General features: G+C 41.0%; 1 protein-coding gene across 3 annotated transcripts; it reads right to left on the minus strand.

The window, feature by feature from the left end:
* Positions 1–282: 282 nt before the first annotated feature.
* LOC126251636 (ketohexokinase-like) lies at positions 283–22,618 on the minus strand. Of its 3 annotated transcripts, none has more exons than XM_049952180.1 (6): positions 22,504–22,618; positions 22,231–22,419; positions 17,386–17,505; positions 6,356–6,563; positions 5,909–6,153; positions 283–651 (listed from the first exon to the last, which is right to left on the minus strand). In XM_049952180.1, the coding sequence occupies exons 2-6, from the start codon at positions 22,326–22,328 to the stop codon at positions 378–380; spliced, it is 945 nt and encodes a 314-aa protein (XP_049808137.1). In that variant the 5' UTR covers positions 22,329–22,419; positions 22,504–22,618; the 3' UTR covers positions 283–377. The 3 variants fall into 3 exon arrangements, with proteins under 3 accessions (XP_049808137.1, XP_049808140.1, XP_049808138.1); XM_049952183.1 differs by having other exon boundaries at positions 22,231–22,381; positions 22,504–22,607; XM_049952181.1 differs by having other exon boundaries at positions 22,231–22,376; positions 22,504–22,606.
* Positions 22,619–22,917: the final 299 nt, after the last annotated feature.

Raw genomic sequence — 22,917 nt, forward strand, 5'->3', positions numbered from 1 at the left:
TTCTACTCACGAACAGCCGCCGAACTTGACACTTCTATCCAAAGGACTGATTATCATCGGCTTTGTCACATGCCCTCACTCCTTGAGTCTTGGAGATTAATCTAGGACACGGTGGCAAGCCTATCGATAAGAAATGTCACACAGCCACTTGTCATCGCATTGCCCGCCAGCTACTGGCGTTGAAAACTTCCCTGCAACCAGATTTTGAGTCGACTACCGCCGAGTCGATAGCCACAGCTGCTCAGACGGTTACTCTATTGGAAATGAGATACAGACAGTAAATATAGAGTCAGTGAAGTTTATTTTGTAACACAAGAAATGATATGGACGAAGAAGATGCTGACGCTGCAGAACCGTGTAATCTGCGAAGCTGGCGGCTACCCGAGCCGAACGCCTCGCTGCCTGAGCAGATCGCCGAGACCTCGGAAGCCACGCATACCGACTTTGGTACCAGCGACCTGGCAGGCGAAACGCAGGCTCTGCTCCAACGGCCGACCCCTGGCCAGGGCCAGCATGAGGCCCGCGCAGAACGTGTCCCCCGCCCCCAACGTGTCCACCACGCGATCCGGAGGGAAGGCGGGCGAGAAGAACACGCCCTCAGGACCTCGGGCAGCCGCTCCTTCTTCCGCCCACGGCACCACCAGCGTCGCCCTGCAACGTAGCACTCCTGTCAATAATGCGTACTGCGGACCACATCTACATCTATACTAACGGGTGGTTTTAATTAAACTTTCCCTATTTAAGCCGGCCGAGGTGGCCGAGAGGTTGTAGGCCCTACAGTCTGGAACCGCGCGACCGCTACGGTCGCAGGTTCGAATCCTGCCCCGGGCATGGATGTGTGTGATGTCCTTAGGTTAGTTAGGTTTAAGTAGTTCTAAGTTCTAGAGGACTGATGACCTCAGAAGTTAAGTCCCATAGTGCTCAGAGCCATTTGAACCATTTTTCCCTATTTAACACATTATAACGCAGAAACTAATAACAATGCGAGTACCAAACTTTGTAGCATTAATATCCAGAGTATGGGGTGCATAATGTCCATGCATCACAGCGCTACCGTCCAATTCCAATTATGGCCACCAGGTGCTGTGATCAGTCATCTTGATTCATAGCGTCACACATCTGACCAGTCGCAGTGCACTTGTTGAAGTGTCAACATGAGCCTGGGCAAAAGGAGCTGGGCATTATTGGCGAAGCTCAAAACAACAGTAATGCTGCAGCTGCACTTTGAGAATATAGCTGGCTGAAACGATTACGGAAGGCTCCTCCTTCGCCACCTGCTGTGCTGAGCATTATGAAGAAGATCGAATCAACTGGAAAACTGGGCGTTCCTCCGGGAAGAGCCCGTCGACCGGTTGCACCATAGGTGGTTGATGAAATCGCTGTTGCTACGGCAGACAACGCTGCGCGCAATTCCCGATCGCCAGGCAGTGCGCGTGCTGTGTCACGACAGTTGAACATCCAGTAGTCCATACACGTACAGCAGCTTGCATCACAGGATGCACAACGACGTGTTGACTTCGCTCTCCACTTTCCCGCAACGATTGAAGTTGACGAGGGCTGACCCTGGACCTTCCTATGGACAGACGAAGCTCATTTTTCTCTGACGGCTGAGGTGAACACACAGAATTGCCGAGTGTGGTGATCTGCACCTCCAGTTACAGTCCATTAAGTTCCTCTGTATTGTGAATGTGACACCGTATGCCATGGTTCCGCGGCTACGTTCATCGTTGGCCCATTATTTTTTGAACAGGTTGGCGCTCAAGGACCAAAAACGTGCAGTGGTCGGAGTTACTGCGATATGCTTCGCCAGCGTGTCATACCCACCCTACAGGATCTCTCCTGAACTCAACAGTTTTCATGCAAGATGGAGCCCCACCGCACATCGCTCGTGAAGTTCACCTGCTTCTCCGAAATACATTTGTAAGCAATCGAATTATGAGCCGATAGTTTCCAAATGCTTGGTCGGCACGATCACCTCATCTCACGGCCTGTGATTTCTGGTTGTGGGGCTACCTGAGGGACAGGCTTTACAAGGGGAACATTCACATATGTGCTGATCTGAAGCGCAGCATATCAAGAGGTGTTGACAGCATACCTACGGACATGCTTCGTTCTGCTGTGCAGATTGCAATCCTACATTTTCAGATCCTTCTGGACACTGATGGACGCCTTATTACTTCCCTTTTGTAGCAGTAATGGTATCGGTATGTAATGGTACCATAGCAACACAGTAAAAGTGTTTCAACTGAATTGGTTCTGCATTATTTCTCTTCCCTATTTCCTTGATATTAATGCTACCAAGTCTGGTACTCGTACGGTAATTAGTTTTCGTGTTATAACATGTTAAACAGTGAAAGTCCATCTACCGGGTGATTTTGTTAAATGAGGACAAACTACAGGAAACGATGCTTGAAAGCATAAGAAGCAAAAAGATCATATTGAAGTGTAGCTGGAAATGAATTCCATCCTGTTGAAGGTGGGGAGATACAAGATCTTTGACAGTTACGCCGTCATCAGCACCAGCCAGATGGCTCTCCAGCATGGAGTTATCAAGACGACAACATGTGTTGCACCAGCCAGATGGCTCGCCAGCATGGAGTTAGGAAGACGACAACATGTGTTGTTACTGAGTTCAAAACATGTGGTGCGCTTTGGAAATTCGTTTTGTGACCAGGTGAAAGTGTTTAACACTTTCGAGACTGGCCACTTTGAAGAATATTGGGCTTAGGAATAATGGTGTCAGAAAGTATAATTGTCCTCCCAAGAAAAAAGTGTGAACTGAGTTTCTGAGCAGTTTCTTCCTCTTGAGTTTCGAAAATTTCTTTCTCACTCAACAAACGTAACTAATTTGTAGCAGAATTACAGCAAACTGCGAAACCTAACGAGTACACACGTGAAATACATCGGTGCGATCTTTGACTCAGCCGTTCACGACAGCAGCTGTTTATTTAAGTTCCCTGATGTTTCTGTCGAAATAATTCTAGAAATTGACCACAAAGGGCAGCACCGGTCAAGGGGCAGGTCAGTGCATATTCTTTTTATGAAACAAGTCCAATTTTCGAGCGATGGTGGGCTCGCAAGCTGAGAAAATCGCAGCCCAATCTATACTCGGGTGCGGTCTTTGAATCACAATAATGTTGTGACCCTGCTCTCCAAATGTTAATAACGCAAACTAACGTATGTGATTGAGAAAGAAAGAAACAACATTACGAATATGATTTGTTGGAAGAAAACAGTGAAATCAGATGCTCCCGTGGACATTTCACGGCAATTCACCATTAAACCAAACGTTTTGACGAACGCGCGAAAATTGTCTGATGATGAAAAATATAATTTCGTAACCGGTAACAGTACTTTCTGAATAAAGTAACCTAAAATCAAGTTGTGGTTGCGTGCTGTACACTATCAACAATTTATTTCATATAACAGCCACGGTCTCCAGCCGTGTCTTCATTTGACAAAACGTCATTATCACTCTTTACTTGCTATTCGATTTAACGAAAGATTACTGTGAAATCTCTAAAACATGCAGATTTAAAAGGTCCGAATAGTGTCAGTTTATGATGCTAAGATTTGCGTTACCAATTTTTGCAATAATGAAGTATAACAACCTTAAAAATTAATCTATGATCAAACACAATATAAAATTAATTTCATTGACACTTCATTACAGCACGTAAACAATGTTAAGAATGAGCCTTAACCCTCCCGCCTTCACACTGTCACCCAAATTCACGTAAACGATGGTAATGGATACAGCTTAAAATTTTTTACTTGCTTAAGTAATTATTCGCGTTTGCCTGACTAGCAACAACGTTTGGAACGCATTTGCGCTGAGGAACATATTCAGAATCTTTGTCTTAATAGCAGTTGCCCACGTCATCTCGCATTTGTACGAAACGCCCCTATAAAGCGTTTACCTGTCACAAGCACACGCAAGTTATTACTAGTTGCAGCCATGTTTTGGCACGTACCAGTATTTACAAGTGACAATCCTGAGAAAGTTGCCATTAGTGACAATCTGAAATCAGAGATCGAGATGCCATTTCTCGGTTATCATGGAACTATCAACTAACACGAATAAGGCAGACCACACATCATGTTTTACATGCAATAACTCTGTTTCTCGTCAACTGTCACTTACCAGTGTTTACACACGAAGTCATAATGCATGTCTATATAAGTTTACTAATTGCTCGGGGCGTGAGAAAGGTTCATTGGAATTGTCTGTTGTTGAGTTGGATTAGTTTATATTGTGACTATAACTAGGTCGACCTAGATTACACCTGTCATCAGGAATTTTATCGACATTCATCTGGAGTAATTTGGGAAACCATAGCAAATCCAAATCAAAATGACTGGATCAAGTAAAAATCCTAACTTCCCCTCATTTTGTTAGGTTGGTGCATAATTTGTAGCGATTTTGTTTTGCATGTTGATATTCCGGTTGCTAAGGATTTATATATCGATTGTCGTTTTTTTATTTGTACTTCACTGTTGTTGTTTGAGTTTACATAATGTCATTATGTTAACTGAGATAATGAGGGAAGCTGTGGACGACAGGAAATGGGTTGCCAAGTGGAAATATTGGGACATTTCCGAGATATTCTTCCGTTCAATACAGGGGTGACAGCAGCGGAGGCAGCCATATACATCTGTGTCTTGTATGAGGATAATGCCATTGCACAGAGCACGGCAAGCAAATAGTTTTCTCGTTTGAAGGAGTATCGTTTTGACATTACTGACTCTTGACGTTCAGGAAAACCTTCAGGATTTGATGAAGAACGTTTCAACAGATTAATTCTCAATGATCCATGTAAGTGTGCTTAGGAGACCGGCAAATGTGATGAACTGTGATCATCCCACCGTCGCGACACTTGCGTGGGATGGGGGAGGTTCAAAAATGGGGCGTCTGGGCATACTCTAAGCCAAAATCACAAAATTATGTGGATGGCCATATATGCATCTCTGCTTGCTCGTCATCAGTTGGTTCGTGAGCAACACCGACTGTTCTTATCCTGTGTCGTTGCTAGTCCTTAAGCTAACATAAGGGAAAGAAAGGAATGGTTGAGCCCAAACAAAGCAGCGACTCCCCGTACAAAGACCTGTGCACACCCACAAAAGATAATGTTATGCATCTGGTGAAACAAATGTACTACGAATTTCTTCCCCGAGGCGTAAACATCACTGCTGGCATTTACAGTCAACAACTGGAGAATGTTGCAGACGCAATCCAAGAATAACGACCAGGAAGAGTGCGAGAAGTCATGCTGATCCACGATGACGCTGCCCGCGTTCTGCTAGGCTAACAAAAAACGCAATACAAGAGTTGGGTTGGGAATTCATTCCGCACCCACCTTATTCATCTGATCTTATGCCATCAGATCTTTTCCGCTCTCTGTCGAACAACCTTCACGGAACTTCCTTTTACGCATGAAAATGCTGTCCGAAGCATTTCAAGTTCAGTTTTCAGATGGATGCTAAAAATGAAGAACACCTGCGAAAATGTATATCCTTGACTTGAAACTTCCTGGCACATTAAAATTGTATGCCAAGATCGAGATTGGAACTCCGTTCCGAATTCGAGTCTCGATCTGGAACTCAGTTTTAATCTGCCATGAAGTTTCATGTCAGCTCACACTCCGCTACAGAGTGAAAAAATCATTCTGTATCCTTGACTTGCTTCCAAATCTACAGAGGCCTATCCCCGAGATTTATTAAACGCGAGTTACATGTAATGTTTTTTCATGAAACATTCTCAACATTCGCCCAGTATTGTCTAAGGAACTAAAGAAAATTGTTTCGCAAGGTAGGGAACGGAATTTGATACCCGCTTTGGGAAATGATCATTCGCTTTATGTGCTACAGTACCTTCATTTTTTTGAAGGAAAATGGTGCAATATCTTACCCAGGTTTCAGACGTCCATAAAGACCATCCAGGGCCTCAGGCATTGAGTTGTATCCGTGAACCCTAGCGAAGTCTTTGCTGACGACGACGAAATCAGCAAGTGGCATGACTTCCAGACACCGATCATCGTTGTTCTCTACTTCCAGAGACACCGGAACTGGACTGTGTTTTCCAGAAGCCGCACGTGTCGAATTCCATTCAGTAATCCTTTGTACTATTTGCTTCAGCTGGTCATTTTTCCGCATCTGGACAGACATGACGGACAGGTGTAATTACGTCTAGGAGAAAATACAGTACACATGGATTGGATGACAGTACAGAATCAACGAAATTTCACATAACAGCAAAACTTTGTAAATAAATAGTTCCAGGCGATATTATATAACATGCTTGGCCCAAACAGTAACAACAAATATAGATATTTATAGAATTATTTTGAGAACGTACCTCTACGTGAATCCAAGAATACTGTGACAAATCTATTTTTAGAAAAGCTTCGTACGAAACCTCCGGCCAGTCCTCTGTGTAGTACAGGAATGTTCGCGATCCACTTCCTTCATTAACGATGGATATCGCTATTGGTATTTCACAGCCTTCAATTAATTCACACTGATTCACGTTGACGCCAAACGACTCGAGTTCTTCTTTAATAAGGCTGTGCGAAGAACAGCAAGAATAAATATCCAGAAAAATTACGTGTCTTTGTGATAAAAAGCAATAGGACACCATTATCAGCGAACATACTACAAAGTTTGTAATCTGAAGTAAGATCACGTTATTCTGTAAGATGATGCGGGGAAATTTCCCGTTTTGATCTTTAGACGCTGTCAGTACGTAGAGTATTTCAATTTGAAATCTTTTTATGCTTACGTAAGCATAAAACTTTGAAAAAGCTTATAATGTGTGTGTGTGTGTGTGTGTGTGCGTGCCATATTAGGCGAGAACAACCGGAAGTATATGTGAATCAGTAAGTGTTATTGCAATAAAATAATCAAGTCAAAATACTTTGATTTTACTGATTTTGACTATCCATCCATTATAAATAGTGTATCTAATGATCTTGCCCAATGACTGCATCATAACGTATGACGTGTCACGCAGAATAGAAATCTCGTCACTGGCCGAATGATGATAACTTTATAACGCAGCCATTGTACAACGTACATTTGCTTGGGCTATTGGTAATAACCAGACAGCCGAAATCGGAATACCTGCAATCTTACGACTCGTATTTTTAACTGGAATAAACTTTAATTTGAAAAAATGACGTACCGGTACTATTTTAGAAATTAAGAAATTAAAGTTCTTTTACATTTTATGCCGACGCAGTGACATCAGTTTTCACAATTCCAAGCTCGATGTGACTACTGGCTGACTGACACCGCTTACGCCATTGATAAAAGTTCATGTGACTGTGTGTAAAAATTAAGAAAAGATAAAATAATCTTTATTGTATCAAAAAATTGCTCTAGGTTTGCAGCAATGGATACTTCATAGATGTGAATTGGTTACCATGACCATGACCATGACCATGACAGACTACCACCCATGAATAAACTTGTTGCAGTGTATTTCACTAATTTATTTACTCAATCACGATTATGAATTCCGGGTCCTCTCTTACGTCGGAGCAGAGTACTGTACTTAATTTTACAAAATCTACATAAGAACTGTTACGCAACAACTGTGCCACAACAAGACCTATGTATTGCATTTAGTAGTAACGGTGTAACGTGATCAAAACTTATGACGAGCAGAAGAAAAAGAAAGGGGACAATGAGAAATGTGTATTTACGACGCGGGACAACTATTTAAAGTGGTAGTTTGCGGTATTATGGCTCCGAAGAGAAGTTCAGGCATTGTTTGCTTGATTGCAAAATGTAAACTATTATTTTGTTGTCGAAAATGGTTAAAATTGTAATTTCTCTGAGACCAATAAAATTTTTTTTTCAACAGTTGAGGAATCAGTGGTTAGAAACGAGGCATAACACTAAGTTTGAACTAGAAGTCACTGCTGAGAGATGTGTCGCAGTTGTTCACACATTGGACTTGTATTCACGACGACCAAGGTTTAAATCTCACCTGGTTATGCAGGGTGTCCTAGAATTGTTGCGACAAAGTTCACAGCGTCTTGAGGAAGGAGGATAGGAACCCGCATCTGGAAACGTCATCCAACGACTCTACTGAGCGTCGAAGTTACAGGCGATTTCGCCTGCCACGAGGCCACCGCTCCGTCGACAAACGTGACTTTGTACGCTGAAGGACCGACGGCGAAACTCCTCGCAATATTGTTTGTTAATCAGTGATCGCGACTGATTGTTACTATGTGGAGAACATGGAGCTGGCTGCTGCATACAAAGACCTTATCTCCTATGAATGCGATGTTCTGTTGCCTCATTGGATGACGGTTCGGATGTGGGTTTTGATCCGGAACCCTCTAAAATCTTCAGCGTTTTTCGGTACATACAGCAGATGGAAACATGCATACAAACACGTCATCCACCAAGGCAACAGAGCATCGCATTTATAGGAGATAAAGCCTTTTTACACAGCAGCTGGCTCCATCTTCTCCACTGCTGATCGTGGCAATCAGGTGCGACACTGAATTATAAATAACGTTGCGAGGTGCTCTGCCTAAGGTCCTTCAGCGTGCAAAGTCACGTTTACTGCCGAGGGGATGGCCTAGTGACTGGCGCTGGTGCCTATAACTTCGTCGTTGGATGACGTTTCCAGACACGAGTTGCTATCCTCGATTTGTTCCTAAAGACACGCTCTAACACGCCTCGAAATTGTCGCAACATTCTTAGGACACCCTGTACAGATTTATGTTTTACGTGGTTTTCATAAACAAGATAAATGCCAGGTTGGTTCCTCTGGAAAGGAACTGGCGCATTTCTGTGCCTATCCTTGCTCATCACTAATCACTTCGCCGTCGATGGGCCATTAAACCTCAATCTTGTTTTCGTCCTTTGGAAGTCACAGCGAGGTTCTCCACTCTGTCGTCTCATATTTTCACTGAACCGATTTCAAATGATGTTTTCTGGGTACATTATGCCTGTTTCTGATTTCGCTGATGCAGTGGCGAATTCTGTGACAGCGATGTAGGCGTCCACGGTGCGACGTTTTTGTGTCCGTTTGCTACTATGAAGTTAAGGATACAAGGTGTGTGATCGATTATTAATGTCTAATGGCTATATAAAGTCCAGGGGAGAACCACATGCAATGCCCTGAACCCAGATGGCCTCTGCCCTTAAACAGCCTCACCTGTCGTAATCCAAATTTTCAAATACACATTTCTCTTGTATCGAGCATAATATGGCACATAATTTTAAACTAGGATTTTACCAGTTTTTTGACGGTGCCCTTGGACTTTTACTGGCTATCTTAGTTTTTAACCCAGCCACAATCAGTTGCACATTCCATACAAGAGTAATAAAAAAAAGCAACAAGACTGCGACTGATTGCTGTGTTCCTATGCTTCCTTACAATGGTTATGACTTTGTTACAGTGATACCTAACTCAGAACCTACGAAGAGGATCTTGTGTTATCAGCTGCATTAAACTCAGGGGAACCAACACGAGCCCAAGAATTCTTATGAAATTGATCTTCACGAAGATTTCTTTAAAATGCAAGATGGCAGTAGTTTTTCTTCTCGAAGACGATGGATTAGAGGAGAGAATATTCTTTCTTAGTCGAAACAAAAGAAAAGGTAGCTTAAAAACGTCTTGCCATTTTTTTATGGACGGAACATTTGAGAGGTGCAGCAGGCAGTTTGCACAGATCTACATCATACACGCTGTGTTAGCAGGTCCCAGTGATGAAACAAAAATTCTTGCTGCCGTGTTTACACTGTTCCCTAATAAGAAAAGAGACACACACGTTTAAACCATCAGATTCTCAGTGGTGTCCTAGAGAAGTGAACGTCGATTTTGAGGCAGCTGTGGTATCGGCCCTTCGTCGTTTCCACTCAAGTAAAATAATATATATAAAGAAGAGCTTGTGAAGAGAACTATCACAAAATGGTTCAAATGGCTCTGAGCACTATGGGACTCAACTGCTGTGGTCATTAGTCCCCTAGAACTTAGAACTACTTAAACCTAACTAACCTAAGGACATCACACACATCCATGCCCGAGGCAGGATTCGAACCTGCGACCGTAGCAGTCGCACGGTTCCGGACTGCGCGCCTAGAACCGCGAGACCACCGCGGCCGGCAACTATCACAAGAACGAAGGATTTAGACTTCATGTCAGCACGTGTGCACGGATGGGTTAAGATTCAAGAAAGAAGCTGCTCTTTCAATATATTAACTAATTCATGGCCAAGTGGTTGCAGAGTGAAGATATCCCCATAGTAGTGTGGAAGTGCTACGAAAAAAGGCAATGAACGACGAATGTTGTTGAAGGTTGGCACAACATAATAAATAATGGTATTGGGAACTCTCACCCTGGAATCACCTATTTAGCGGAGTACTGAAAGAAGGGAGTGGAGCTCAAAAACTGCGTGTGTATGAAGTTGGAGATGGATCTCAAAGGGAAGAACGGGAAGAAGAAGTTCTTGAAGCTGGACAAGAGCATAGAGAGAGCAATAAAAAAAAAAGTTAAGAGACTGGCAACATTAGATGTTGCTTGAAAGCCTTTTCCTATATTCAAAAATTGGACTAATATACATTAAAAAGTAACCTAGGAAGAGTACAGAGTCTTCGCAGATTATTTAGTTAAAGCTATTAAATATACTGCATTGGCATTATCGGCATTAAGTTATAAATAAAGTGTACTATAATTCTTGCATATAAACGATGTTGTCTGTTTAGGCTGAGTTTTAGACATGCCGAAATGGTAAACGACCATTTATAATTTTGATATTCTGAAGCCTGTGCAAAGTGTGAAGGGAATCAGAATTTATTACTTCAAAAAATTGAAGAGTGTGTCAGGCGTTACAACTGTGCAATAAGTGGTGAGATTTAGCTTAACGACGCCAATGTTAAGCACCACTTAAATGACCCTCTTGTCATCAGAAATTACAGTTACATCTAACAATTTTCAACTGCAATTTCCTTTTCAATGGCAGTATTTTCTTTCCCTATTTTGTACGTTGGGCCGCAACACGTTATTAATAAATTTTTGTCCGTAAAGGATATCGCATTTTGGCGAGTAAATTAACATAGAGTATGTCTTTCTTCTTTTCAACCATTCGTGTACCCATTCGTTCTTTCCTAATTTTTTTGGACTGTCAGTCGTAGTAATTAAAATAGTCACAAATGTAGCGTTGAAAATGCTTAGCGAACATTCGTATTCTTTTTACATCGTACCTTTCCTGTTCCTCGCACGGCGATGGGCTGATTCTGTCGCAGTCAATAAGTGTGGAAAGAAGCTACCGTACAGACGGAGTAAGGAAGCGGTTATATTTATGCTGGAAGAACTAATTACATATTAACATAGTCGAAGATATTGGTTTCGTTTCCCAGAAGTTTTAAATATTTCGATTTCCAGATATTGAAAAGAAGCTCTATATCTCGGTACAATGGAAAGGTAGTTGAAAATATGTTGGTATTAGATGCGACTACTACAGTATGTCTAAAATCCACCCGTTCAGAGGGGGATCATTAATAATTATGGTCGGTATTTTCATTTGGCAACCTGATTTCAAGAAGTCAAGATTTAGAAGAAGGACGCTCCTTACGTACTGGCTGTTTCGGGTAAGATGCGGAGACGGCGGCTTGAAAGCGGACTCGAGTACAAGAAAGGGCCATCCTTGCCTGACGGATCGCTGCTCAATCTGGCGAAGGGGGTGACCACAAACGTCCAGCGAACCATGCCGACCGCCAATGATCGCGATCGCAACTGCACGGCATTCAGTAACACTTGCCAGTAATGCACCTCTCCACCTGCTGCACTTCTGATAGCTGGGCTGTTTCGCAGGCTCTAACTTCTGCCAGTAGCGGAGTCGAAATTTGTCTTCTGCTTGCGGCAAGTGTCCGAAAGCCTGACCACCACCTCCTGGAGCTTGATGCGTCGTTGCTATCAGGGCGAGCCACGTGCGGGCCTGTCCCTCAGCTGTCAAAACAGGTCGCCCGCCCTGCCACGCAATCTATAGACTGTTACCTCTCGATTGTCACAGCATATGGCGAAATCGTTCACTTTGTAACTGTGCAGTCACGAATTGAACGCAGTCGGGTGGAAAGAAACTTCTTCAATAGACAAACACAGTTAATTTCTATTGATAATTCTTTTTATTCTAGTGTATGTTTTAATATCTGACGTAGTATACGCTCTATCATAAGTGGTGTGCACTTTGTATGTGTGTGACTAGGGTGTAGCTTTTGAGTTGTAGTGGAAAATTTTAAATTTGTACCAGTTTCGAACATACTTTATATAATCAATTTTGGGAACAGCGCTTATGTCCGTGACATCGAGCACTGTGAGTTATACAGTGTTCAGTAATATCATCATTGAACTCAGTATCTTCACTACTGTATAATCTCATCCGAAGAGAGTTACCAGAAAATAAGCGACGAAAAATAGAAAGTATGGTGTCTGATTCTCAGATTAAGGATTTTCTTGTACTTAGTGTGACCTTCGTGTTTGGAACATCAAGGGTATGTGAGAAATGTCAACTTGCACTGTCGCTCATACCATCTGTTAAGCTCCAGGTCAGCATTAGGCCTATCAGGTGAGTGTAAATTCGTTGCACGATACAATAGTGAAGGATCAAAAAAATCCAGTTTTTAGCAGACTATATTGTGGTGACGAAATGTTGACATCAGCATGTGTTCGAACTTGCAACTGAAGATGTTGCAGACATGGAACTAATGGCAATACATGCACGTAGCCGACGTTTGAACAGAGCCATTTTCCACTCAAATTACTGGCACTGAGTCATCAAAGACGCTGTAGAAAATGGAATGTGGATCAATGACTTTAATCGAGACAGAGGTTACGCACTCAGCAATGGGCGCTTTATACAGATAGATTTCATTTGTTTCTTTATTGTTATTTGAGTTCCCGGCGAGGAGCTAGCCTGCCAGCGGATAAAATTGTTCAAGGTTTTACATGCCTAACAAAAATTTTAACGAATGTAAAGCAGATGAAAGTAAAATCTGGTTTTTTATGTGTAAACAAATATTACAACGCTTAAAACTTTTTACTTGATTTTCTACAATCGTTAAAATTAAATCAGTGATGACAATATCGATACTGTTATGCTATAATTGTAATGCTAGTCGTACATGAAAATGATCATGTTCATGGTGGAGATGGAATGATGAATATTACAGGGGCTCTGTGAAACTTCAAGAAGCAGCTACCAGCTTTTTCCAGTCATCAGTCTTCTGACTGGTTTGATGCGGCCCGCCACGAATTCCTCTCCTGTGCCAACCGTTTCATCTCAGAGTAGCACTTGCTACCTATGGCCTCAATTATTTGCTGGAGCTATTCTTATCTCTGTCTTCCTCTACAGTTTTTGCACCCTACAGCTCCCCCTAGTAACATGGAAGTTATTCCCTGATGTCTTCACAGGTGTCCTATCGTCTTGTCCCTTCTTCTTATCAGTGTCTTCCATATGCTTCTTTCCTCGCCTCATTTCTTACTTTATCAGTCCACCTAACATCCAACATAGACCTGTAACATGACATCTCAAATGCTTCGATTCTCTTCTGTTCCGGGTCAATGATGTTTCACTACTGTACAATGTTGTGCCTGATGATCAATTCTGATGTTACCTCTCTCGCTGTTCTCATTTCTGCTATTCTTCATTACTTTCTTCTGTCTTCGATTTACTCTCAGTCCATATTCTGTTCTCATATTCAACAAATCCTCTAATTCTTCTAAACTTTCACTAGAGATAGCAATGTCATCAGCGAAACTTTCTATTGATGTCTTTTCACCTTGAATTTTAATCCCACTCTTGAGCCCTTCTTTTATTTCCGTCATTGGTTCTTCGATGTGTACATTGAACAGTAGGGGCGAAAGATTACATCCGCGTCTTACGCCCTTTTTAATCAGAGCACTTCGTTCTTGGTCCCCTTGTCGTGTTGTTTACTCTTCGTTCTTGTACATGTTCTATATCACCTGTCTTTCTCTAAAGCTTATTCCACTTTTCTCAGATTTTGGAACACATTGCACCATTTTACACTGTCGATCGATTTTCCCAAGTCCCCAAATCCTACGAACGTGTCTTGACTTTTCTACTGTCTTGCTTCCATTATCAACTGCAACGTCAGAGATGCTTCTCTGTTGCCTTTACCTTTCTTAAAGCGAAACTGATCGTCACCTAACAGATTGTCAATATTCTTTTCCATTCTTCTGCATATTATTCTTGTCAGGAACTTGTATGCAGGCGCTGTTAAGCTAATTGCACAACAATTCTCTCACTTGTCGGCTCTTCCAATCTTCGGAATTGAGTGGATGAAAGTTTTCCGAAAGTTTGATAGTACATACATAAAAAAAAGTTTTGCATCACCGCGGTTCCAAGAACTCCTGAAGATACACGTTGACTGTGGATATTGTATCACAGACACAAATTCTTTGACTGTTCAGAGATGCCACTAAACCCGCCCAAAGATATAAACAACCATGCATCAGCAGCGCCTATTAGACAGACGGGGTCCGACAGCCGATCAGTTCCAGTCATTCCACCAGGGAGGAGGTACACGGCTCTTGTCTGTAGTTCAACCATGCCAAGACGGTCAATACCGCGGTTCGATCGCGTCCGCATTGTTACTTTGTGCCAGGAAGGGCTCTCAACAAGGGAAGTGTGCTGGCGTCTCGGAGTGAACCAAAGCAATGTTGTTTGGACATGGAGCAGATACAGAAAGACATGCCTCGCTCAGGCCGCCCAAGGGCTACTACTGCAGTGGACGACCGCTACCTACGGATTATGGCTCGGAGGAACCCAGACAGCAACGCCACCATGTTGAATAACGCTTTTCGTGCAGCCACAGGACGTCGTGTTACGACTCAAACTGTGCGCAATAGACTGCTTGATGCGCAACTTCACTCCCGACGTCCATGGCGAGGTGCATCTTTGCAACCACGATACCATGCAGGGCGGTACAGATGGGCCCAACAACATGACGAATGTACCAGTCAGGATTGACATCACGTTCTCTTCACTGATGAGTGTCGCATATGTCTTTCAACCAGACAATCGTCGGAGACGTGTTTGGAGGCCACCTGCTCGGGCTGAACGCCTTACACTGTCCAGCGAGTGCAGCAAGGTGTAGGTTCCCTGCTGTTTTGGGGTGGCATTATGTGGGGCCGAGGTACGCCGCTGGTGATCATGGAAGGCGCCGTAGCGGCTGTACGATACATGAATGACATCCTTCGAACGATAGTGCAGCCATATCGGCAGCATACTGGCGAGGCATTCGTCTTCATGGACGACAATTCGCGCCCCCATCGTGCACATCTTGTGAATGACTTCCTTAAGGATAACGACATCGCTCGACTAGAGAGGCCAGCACGTTCTGCAGACAAGAACTCTATCGAACATGCCTGGGATAGGACGACGTGACCCACAAACCACTCTGAGGGATCTACGCCGAATCGCTGTTGAGGAGTAGGACAATCTGGACCAACAGTGCCTTGATGAACTTGTGGATAGTATGCCACGATGAATACAGGCATGCATCAGTGCAAGAGGACGTGCTACTGGGTATTAGAAGTACCGGTAAGTACAGCAGTCTAGACCACCACCTCTGAAGGTTTCGCTGTATGGTGGTACAACATGCAATATGTGGTTTTCATGAGGAATAAAAAGGGCGGAAATGATGTTTATGTTGATCTCTATTCCAATTTTCTGTACACGAACTCTCGGATCCTTGGTGATGCAAAACTTTTTTTGTGTGTGTATATCGCCAATCTCATAGATTCTATGTACCAGTGTTATTAGTCGTTTTGTTGCCACTACCCCCAATGATTTTAGAAATTCTGGTGGAATGTTAGCATCCAATAAAGAATTGGCTTACAAGGCGCTTGTTCGACCGATTCTTGAGTGTTGTACCAAGAGCGGCGCGTTTCGTCATGGGATTGTTTAGTCGGTATGAGAGCGTTACAGAGATTTTCGATAAACTCTAGTGACAGACGTTACAAGAGAGGCGTTATGCTTCAAAGAGAGCTTTAATACTGAAATTTCGAGAAAGTACTTTCTGGGAAGAGTTAGGCAACGCATTGCTCCCTCCACATAGTCTCACAAAATGAGCACGACGAGAAAATTAGTGAAATTAGAGCTAATGCAGAGTTTTACCAATAATCCTTTCCATGTGCCATTTACAAATCCATGTGGTTACTATGCTTCAATCTGAGAACTTTTTTATTTAAAAAAAACAGCTGATACACACATTAACACAATGAAAAGAAATATTTCCAAACATGGTTGGATTCATGTGAAAGAAACTGCACCTAGTGTCGTCGAGAGGCGAACAATGTTTAACGGACTTGAAAGACTGGAGCACCTACAAAATTTTTAAGTAATGGGTTCCCACTTACGTAATAAAGGACTTTGTTTTACCGTCACAACAATGTAAAAACAACTTGTCTGCTGAAAAGAAAAAGGATCTGTAACAGATGCTGCATTTGAAAGCTGCTAATAGAACAATTTTCGAACGTTAATCAATTAAAATTGCTTTGTACTCTATAAAATTAAAAGAAGGGTTAAAAATAATTTAATCACAGAACAATGTATCAGTAAAATGTATCTGAAAAATGTTTATCATTAACAAAACTGATAAATCCTTGAGATTTCTTTCAATGGCACTTACCTCTCCTTGCCGATGGCATTTAGCAAGTTCTGCGTTTTTCACAATAAAATATGTATTTTCATTGATAAAAGGAAGGGCACTTAAAAAATTGCAGTGCTTGTGTGATTCTTACTGTAGAAAAAAAAGTGTTATTGAGGCTTTCCCATCAAAATATTTTTGTCAAAACAAAAATAACTGAATAACTCGGAATTAGTCTTTTGACACTTAGCCCATTATTGATTTTCACTCTACAATTACAAAGAGAGACAAAAACTTGACTTCAATAAGCACGCTGAAGTGAATGTAGGTTGCAGTAGTTATACTGTGACTTGTGTAGGATACACTTGCGTCCAAACCTACATCAAACCGTCTTCTCACTGAAGACCACAACAACAGCAATAAGAACTACTCCCTATAAAATGATTTTTCCAGCTTACACTGGGATTCTATTTTTCGCAGAATCAAAATGGCGAAACTGAACTGCGTGATTGGTATGGCATATTGACATTATACATGGCACAGCACGAGGTAGGAAAAGTGCTCTTGCCTAATATGCATCTTCCTCAAGTAACAAGCACTGCATAATTAACTTTAATTTCACTTGAATGTTTTGATTCTCTCAGTTAGTTTACCCATTTCGGCGAACAATCTCCAAAATTAAAAAAAAAAACAGTTGTCACATTTCAGTGTGTTGCTAAGTGCGTCCAAAACAAGAAAATAAAATCATCCAGAACTTACCTCCCAGTTGTAGAGTTAACGTTAAGCGTTCCAAACAAATCACTTTTGACACCCAATTCCGCCAAAACTTTGCAGTTATTGGCAGCATTGCCTCCTGAACTCAACTTCCGATCAAGGACTCTGTCGAGAAATTGAAATCAAATATTAGAGAAGTGGGAACAAGAATTTAAAAAAATGCTGTCAGATGACCATACCCAAGTAGCCAACCGACAAAAAAAAAAAAAAATCGATTGGACGGCCAATGAATTGATGTGTGTGTTGGGGGGGGGGGGGGTCTTCAGGCAGTCGTCAGGTGACATATCACCTAAACTATATGTATATATACAGGGCCTCTCAACTAAGAGTCGTGAGGAGTTTTCTCTCTGTTTTTTCGGCAGATATTTGCAATTTCATGTTTTGAATGTGTAGCTGGAGTCGGCCCAAACAGGCAGTTCTCATTACGTGTAGACGGAAAGCGTTGGTTTGTTCCCTATTACGAACAAAATGATTTTTAAAACGAAATTTTAAGTGTGCTTTAGATAGAACGGTCCCAAATTAGTCTAGTGAGATATATGTTTTACTAATATGCATTACCAGGGACAGTAAAACACAAGGAATAGCCAGTACTCCAGCAGCAACAGCACTAACTACCGCCATGCAGCAGCGCTTCTCAGTCACACTTGAGTACTGGTTATTCATCATGTTTTACTGTCTCTGATAATACATATCGATAAAACGAGTATCGCAATATACTAATTTGTGACCACTCTATCGAAGTGGCACGAAAAACTTCGCTTTAAAACTATTTTGTTTGCAGCAGGGAATAAACCGACGCTTTTCATCGACACTGGGTGTCGCATGAAAGGCGTGGTGCATGTCTGGGCTGACCCCAGTTACACATTCAAAACACGAAATTGCAAGTATCTTCCGAAACACCTGAGAAAAAAGCGCCTGAAGGCTCCAAGAGTCCCATTGTAGATACATTCGGTGGTTTATGTGGATGCTGTTGCAAAGTGTGTTGTTAATAGAGCTAGTACTAAAGAAGCAATAAATTAAAAACTCATGCCTGGTGCTCAAGTTTTACTGCATGAACAGCGAAAATATAGTAAGCGATAAACTTTGTCCCTTTCAAGATTTTCTTGGGAGGAGAGAGAGGGATTGTTAGCAGAAAAAGTTTCGTAAGTGTTTGAAATTATGTGTACAGTATGTTGGAAGTCGTTAAGTGCTCTCACTCTCAAATACTGAATGAACAGAATCAGGGTCATTTGCGCTCTTTGAATTATTTTGCCTCAAGCCATATGCACGCTTTCTAACTGTAATACTAGTCTTACTGTGTTAAACCTTGAACATAAGATTACACCTCTAAATGTGTGTTGACAGCATTTTAAATATTTAAATTTTGGTCTGTATTTATATGAAATATTGAAACTGAAATGTTTGTTGTCCCTGGCAGTCGTTAGATAGCCAACCTGCAACTGGAACCAGGTGACCGTGGACCGGTTTAGTCGTCCAGCAAGACAGACGAATGTAGAGACATAGAGCAGTGAAAACGTTGCAAAGTAAAATGTTAGTTTAAAAAGTGAGCGCAGCAATAAAATTGTTTTTACTATTATAATCAAACATTTGTGTAAATGAAACGTATTTTAACGAAGGGGAAAAGGAAATTGTGTTTTGACATTTAAAATAAATTGCCATTTTCAGTCATATATTTACTGTTTTCAAGTGCTTCTGCTTTTCTTAACATCACAAGGTGGTTGCTTCTGTGTTAAAAGGTGCATCTCAAAGGTTGAATCCATCTTTTCTAGTCTCTAGTTTCTCTCGTGTTCCGACAACCTAATTAAATGTCATACCTCTGCCCGAACAGCAAGCTTACAATTGTCCATAGTGCTTGTAAGTGAACTTATACATACCATTCTGTGCCAAAGGTTTCGTTTTGTCATTACTCCTGAAAACCTTAGGAATGTTATTGTTATTTTATAATGAAGGCCTGTACATAACGGATTTTGTCTGACTATCTGGAATGTGCCAGTATATGGGAGACAGCACCAGTTTTTGTCATTGATAGTTCTCTGTTAGCCAACACAGGGAAATAGTGTTTTTAGTACTTTTTATTTTTTCCTAGAACGTTATGAATCAAATCAGAACGTTACAGAACGTGTACGTTTAATTGATTATAATTTTATTTTTTAAATTGTACATTCAAGTCATGAAACTGATACGAAGAGATGCAGCGTGGAATGGGAAACGGCACGTTTGTGTCTGTGGCTACTGTAGTAAGTTTGCAGGGATTACAGTTTCGGGAACTCTTGTGTTTTGTAATTGATAATTGAATGTTTTTTTGCACTAGTGTCTGTGTTAAGGTTCAAGACGTTTATAGAAGTGCACTTGATTTGAATTTTATTATATTGGGAGTTTCAAAGTTGGAAGAACATATTTAACTGTCTTGTGATACCAGTCCACATCACATCACCCATATACCTGATTTAGTATTTAATTTTGCAACTCAGTGTCCCTTTCTGTAATACAATATATTTTAAAATTCTCGATGTAAACTTAGTCTCTCTGTCTTGTACTATCTAGAAATAATCTTTTACCATACTTAAGATTCTGTTCGAAAGATGAAACGTGATGTTTCCATGTTTAGTCAAATAGAAGAGCCTTAGAAATGTGAAATTATACTTAATACTGTAACCTGTAAATCGTATGGACTAGTACATAGAAAATTAGGTGGTTGTTTGTAACGATTAAAGTGTCATTTCAGTGTCAGAAATGGGAAATGACAGAAATGTTGACATGCTCTGGAGAAAATATAACATGCATATGGAACATAACCGCGAGAAAGCAAACAGTAGAATAATTCTGGTTATATTCTCAGATTTTTTTATAAATGTGAGCAAAGAACAGTTTACTTTTTCTCCAGTCATGAGTAAATGAGAAACCATTACATTCCAGATATGGAACGAGAAATGAAAGCAGTTAGCAAAATGTTATACAGAAAAGTCGTTCGAAAGCTCTTTTGTTTGTATCATCTCTAATATATGAAGTAATCTTACACAACGATAAGATATGTTGTTTAATGATGATCTAGCATCAAGTACGGCATCGAGGGTTTTTTTCTCTTGAGTATAAAGCACAACAGTAAGTTTCGTAGCAATTAAAATGTGCTGCTGTGTTTGAAGAGTTTTCTTATGACATAGTACTAACGAATATCTTCTTCATTCGCCAGCGTAAATCCATCACAATATAATGCAGTCATACAACAGAATGTACCAAGGCTCCTCGTCAGACGGAAGAACAATTCAACTTGAAAAAGAAAAAGGACCACAGACCTAAATATTGAAGAGGATGTTGGCGATGACAAAAAATAAATAAATAAATATAAAAAGTGATCAAAACTGAGGATAAGTAACATTTGAAACCGCTGAAACACTTCTCCCTAGAGTGTATATAAACCTCTGGTAATTTAAAAACTAATTTTGACCTGATTGAAGCCAACAACTTTTTTAAGCGAAGAAGTTTTTTATTAAAAAATTGTAAAGAATGGAGTGCATTTTGGATACGACACTGAGACATAGCCTAGGAAATACAGTCGAGAGTCATAACGGCTCTTATCATGTTTATGTTACTATACAAATAAAAATATTACGTAATGAAATTATGAATCTGCTCATAATTTGATTTAACGCGGCACAGTATTGATCAATAACACCAATAGATGTTTTGCTCCATTAGAAATAAAGCTGCAGGATAACTTGGGTTGAAGAAAACAGGAACAGAAATATCTAGCACATTATAAACAGACATTCAACACTTAGCCTTCTTCTGCTGCGAGGAAAACACGATCACTAAGGAACTTGTGGAAGGAAAGGTGGATAAATTTTTCAATCACTTAAGTTAATATATAATAAATAACAGCCAAGCGAAATGAGTGGTTTCCACATCAATCCTGTGACAGCAAAATAAATGTACGAAGTATAAACATTCTTATCTTGTCCGCTTGCACCATTCGATCTCTAATGTTTACTGAACTTCTGCTGTCACAAGCCTATGTATTGGCGTGCTTAATCCGGAATGCGTCGCAGAATTTATTTACTTAAAAATATTCTTTTCGTAAATAGCTGGCTGGAGGTGCAACTTCATTTGCAAATAAAGACAGTAAATACTAGTTTACATTAGATAACAGTAACAGTATTTTGTACAAATTTTTATTTAAACACAGAATCAGTTTTGAAGGTCATTTCGACAGTGCAGTGAGATCGGTTAATTGCTAGGAATGATAACTTATGAAAAACATATTCGTTCAAGTCTGTTTTAGCGTTCCTCCTTGGGGTCAAGTTTCATGTTGAATGAATATACGGTATGAAATAAATGTCAGACATATTTCATAATAAGTTTCTTATTTTATAATCTGTCGCTTTAATTGCGAGAACTTTCTTTCCTTATCTAGCATACGTCAGTGAATTGAATTACTTATTGTTTTATGACTCACGATAGATAATTTTTGTTTGCTGTATTGATCTTAATACTGCACAACTTGCCGGTGAACTGTAGCGTCTGTGCAGTGGTGAGACAATGTGGAAACAAATATTGCTGAAGTGTCAGAGAAAAAGGAAAGCATTTATGTGCCAAACACGAATCAAGAAGTGGGTCATATAGAGACGTGTTGAAACATTTATTGAAATTACTCTCTTGTTTGAAAATTGCATTTCTGTTTCTAGTCCTAACGTATCTATGTTACGTAGGTTTCACCTGGGAATACTTAAGAAAGACTGGCGATTTTATATTCTTTTTATCAAACAGGACAAGCACGAAAACAAACAGGCACTTAAAGATCTATTGCTTTTAGTAAACAGCAGGAATATTTACCTTAAAACTGTGTCTTCGACTGGATAGCTGTCGCAGTACAGCAGTTCGTCAAGGCATACCTTGCCAATGCAGAGTATTTTAAATTCATTCCCCGCCATTGTCTACGCACTCACGGCGGTGTCGAACGCGGAGAAAACGTGAGGACTCTACGCTGAACAAAGTCGTGGATGATGTCTCTGAATCTTGAGGCTATCAACATACTGTATGCACTAGCACACGGGAAACATGGAGACAGTAGCACGTTACGTGATTCTTATCACATGGTGGAATTACCTCTTTACATTTGGACAGCTGTTCAAGGTAGCATGGCCTTCACTTGGATTGCTGTGCGGCTTTTGTGTGTGAACGTAACACTGTTTCGTGCACTTGGTTGCTGGCGACATCTGTGCCTTTACAAAACGAACATTGAATCGAGAAGTAGAGGTTATCAGCGATTAGCAGGTCAGGGACCTAGGCCAAGAGTCTTCCTGTGAGGAGAACTGGGAAAGTGCTCTCTACATTCAACTGTCTGCTACCAGTAAAAGCTTGATCATCACTCCACATAAAGCTTAAAGGCTTACCTAAAATAGACGAATTTATAAGCAGGAAAGATCATTAATAATAAGATGTGCTCCCTGCATGGACAGAAGTGACTTTTCTGTCTCAAGTAATTAATAAGTGTTCAAGATCCATGAATAAAAGGCTCAA

This window comes from Schistocerca nitens, chromosome 4, assembly GCF_023898315.1.
Source record: "Schistocerca nitens isolate TAMUIC-IGC-003100 chromosome 4, iqSchNite1.1, whole genome shotgun sequence".
In the NCBI taxonomy this organism is placed as follows: Eukaryota; Metazoa; Arthropoda; class Insecta; order Orthoptera; family Acrididae; genus Schistocerca; species Schistocerca nitens.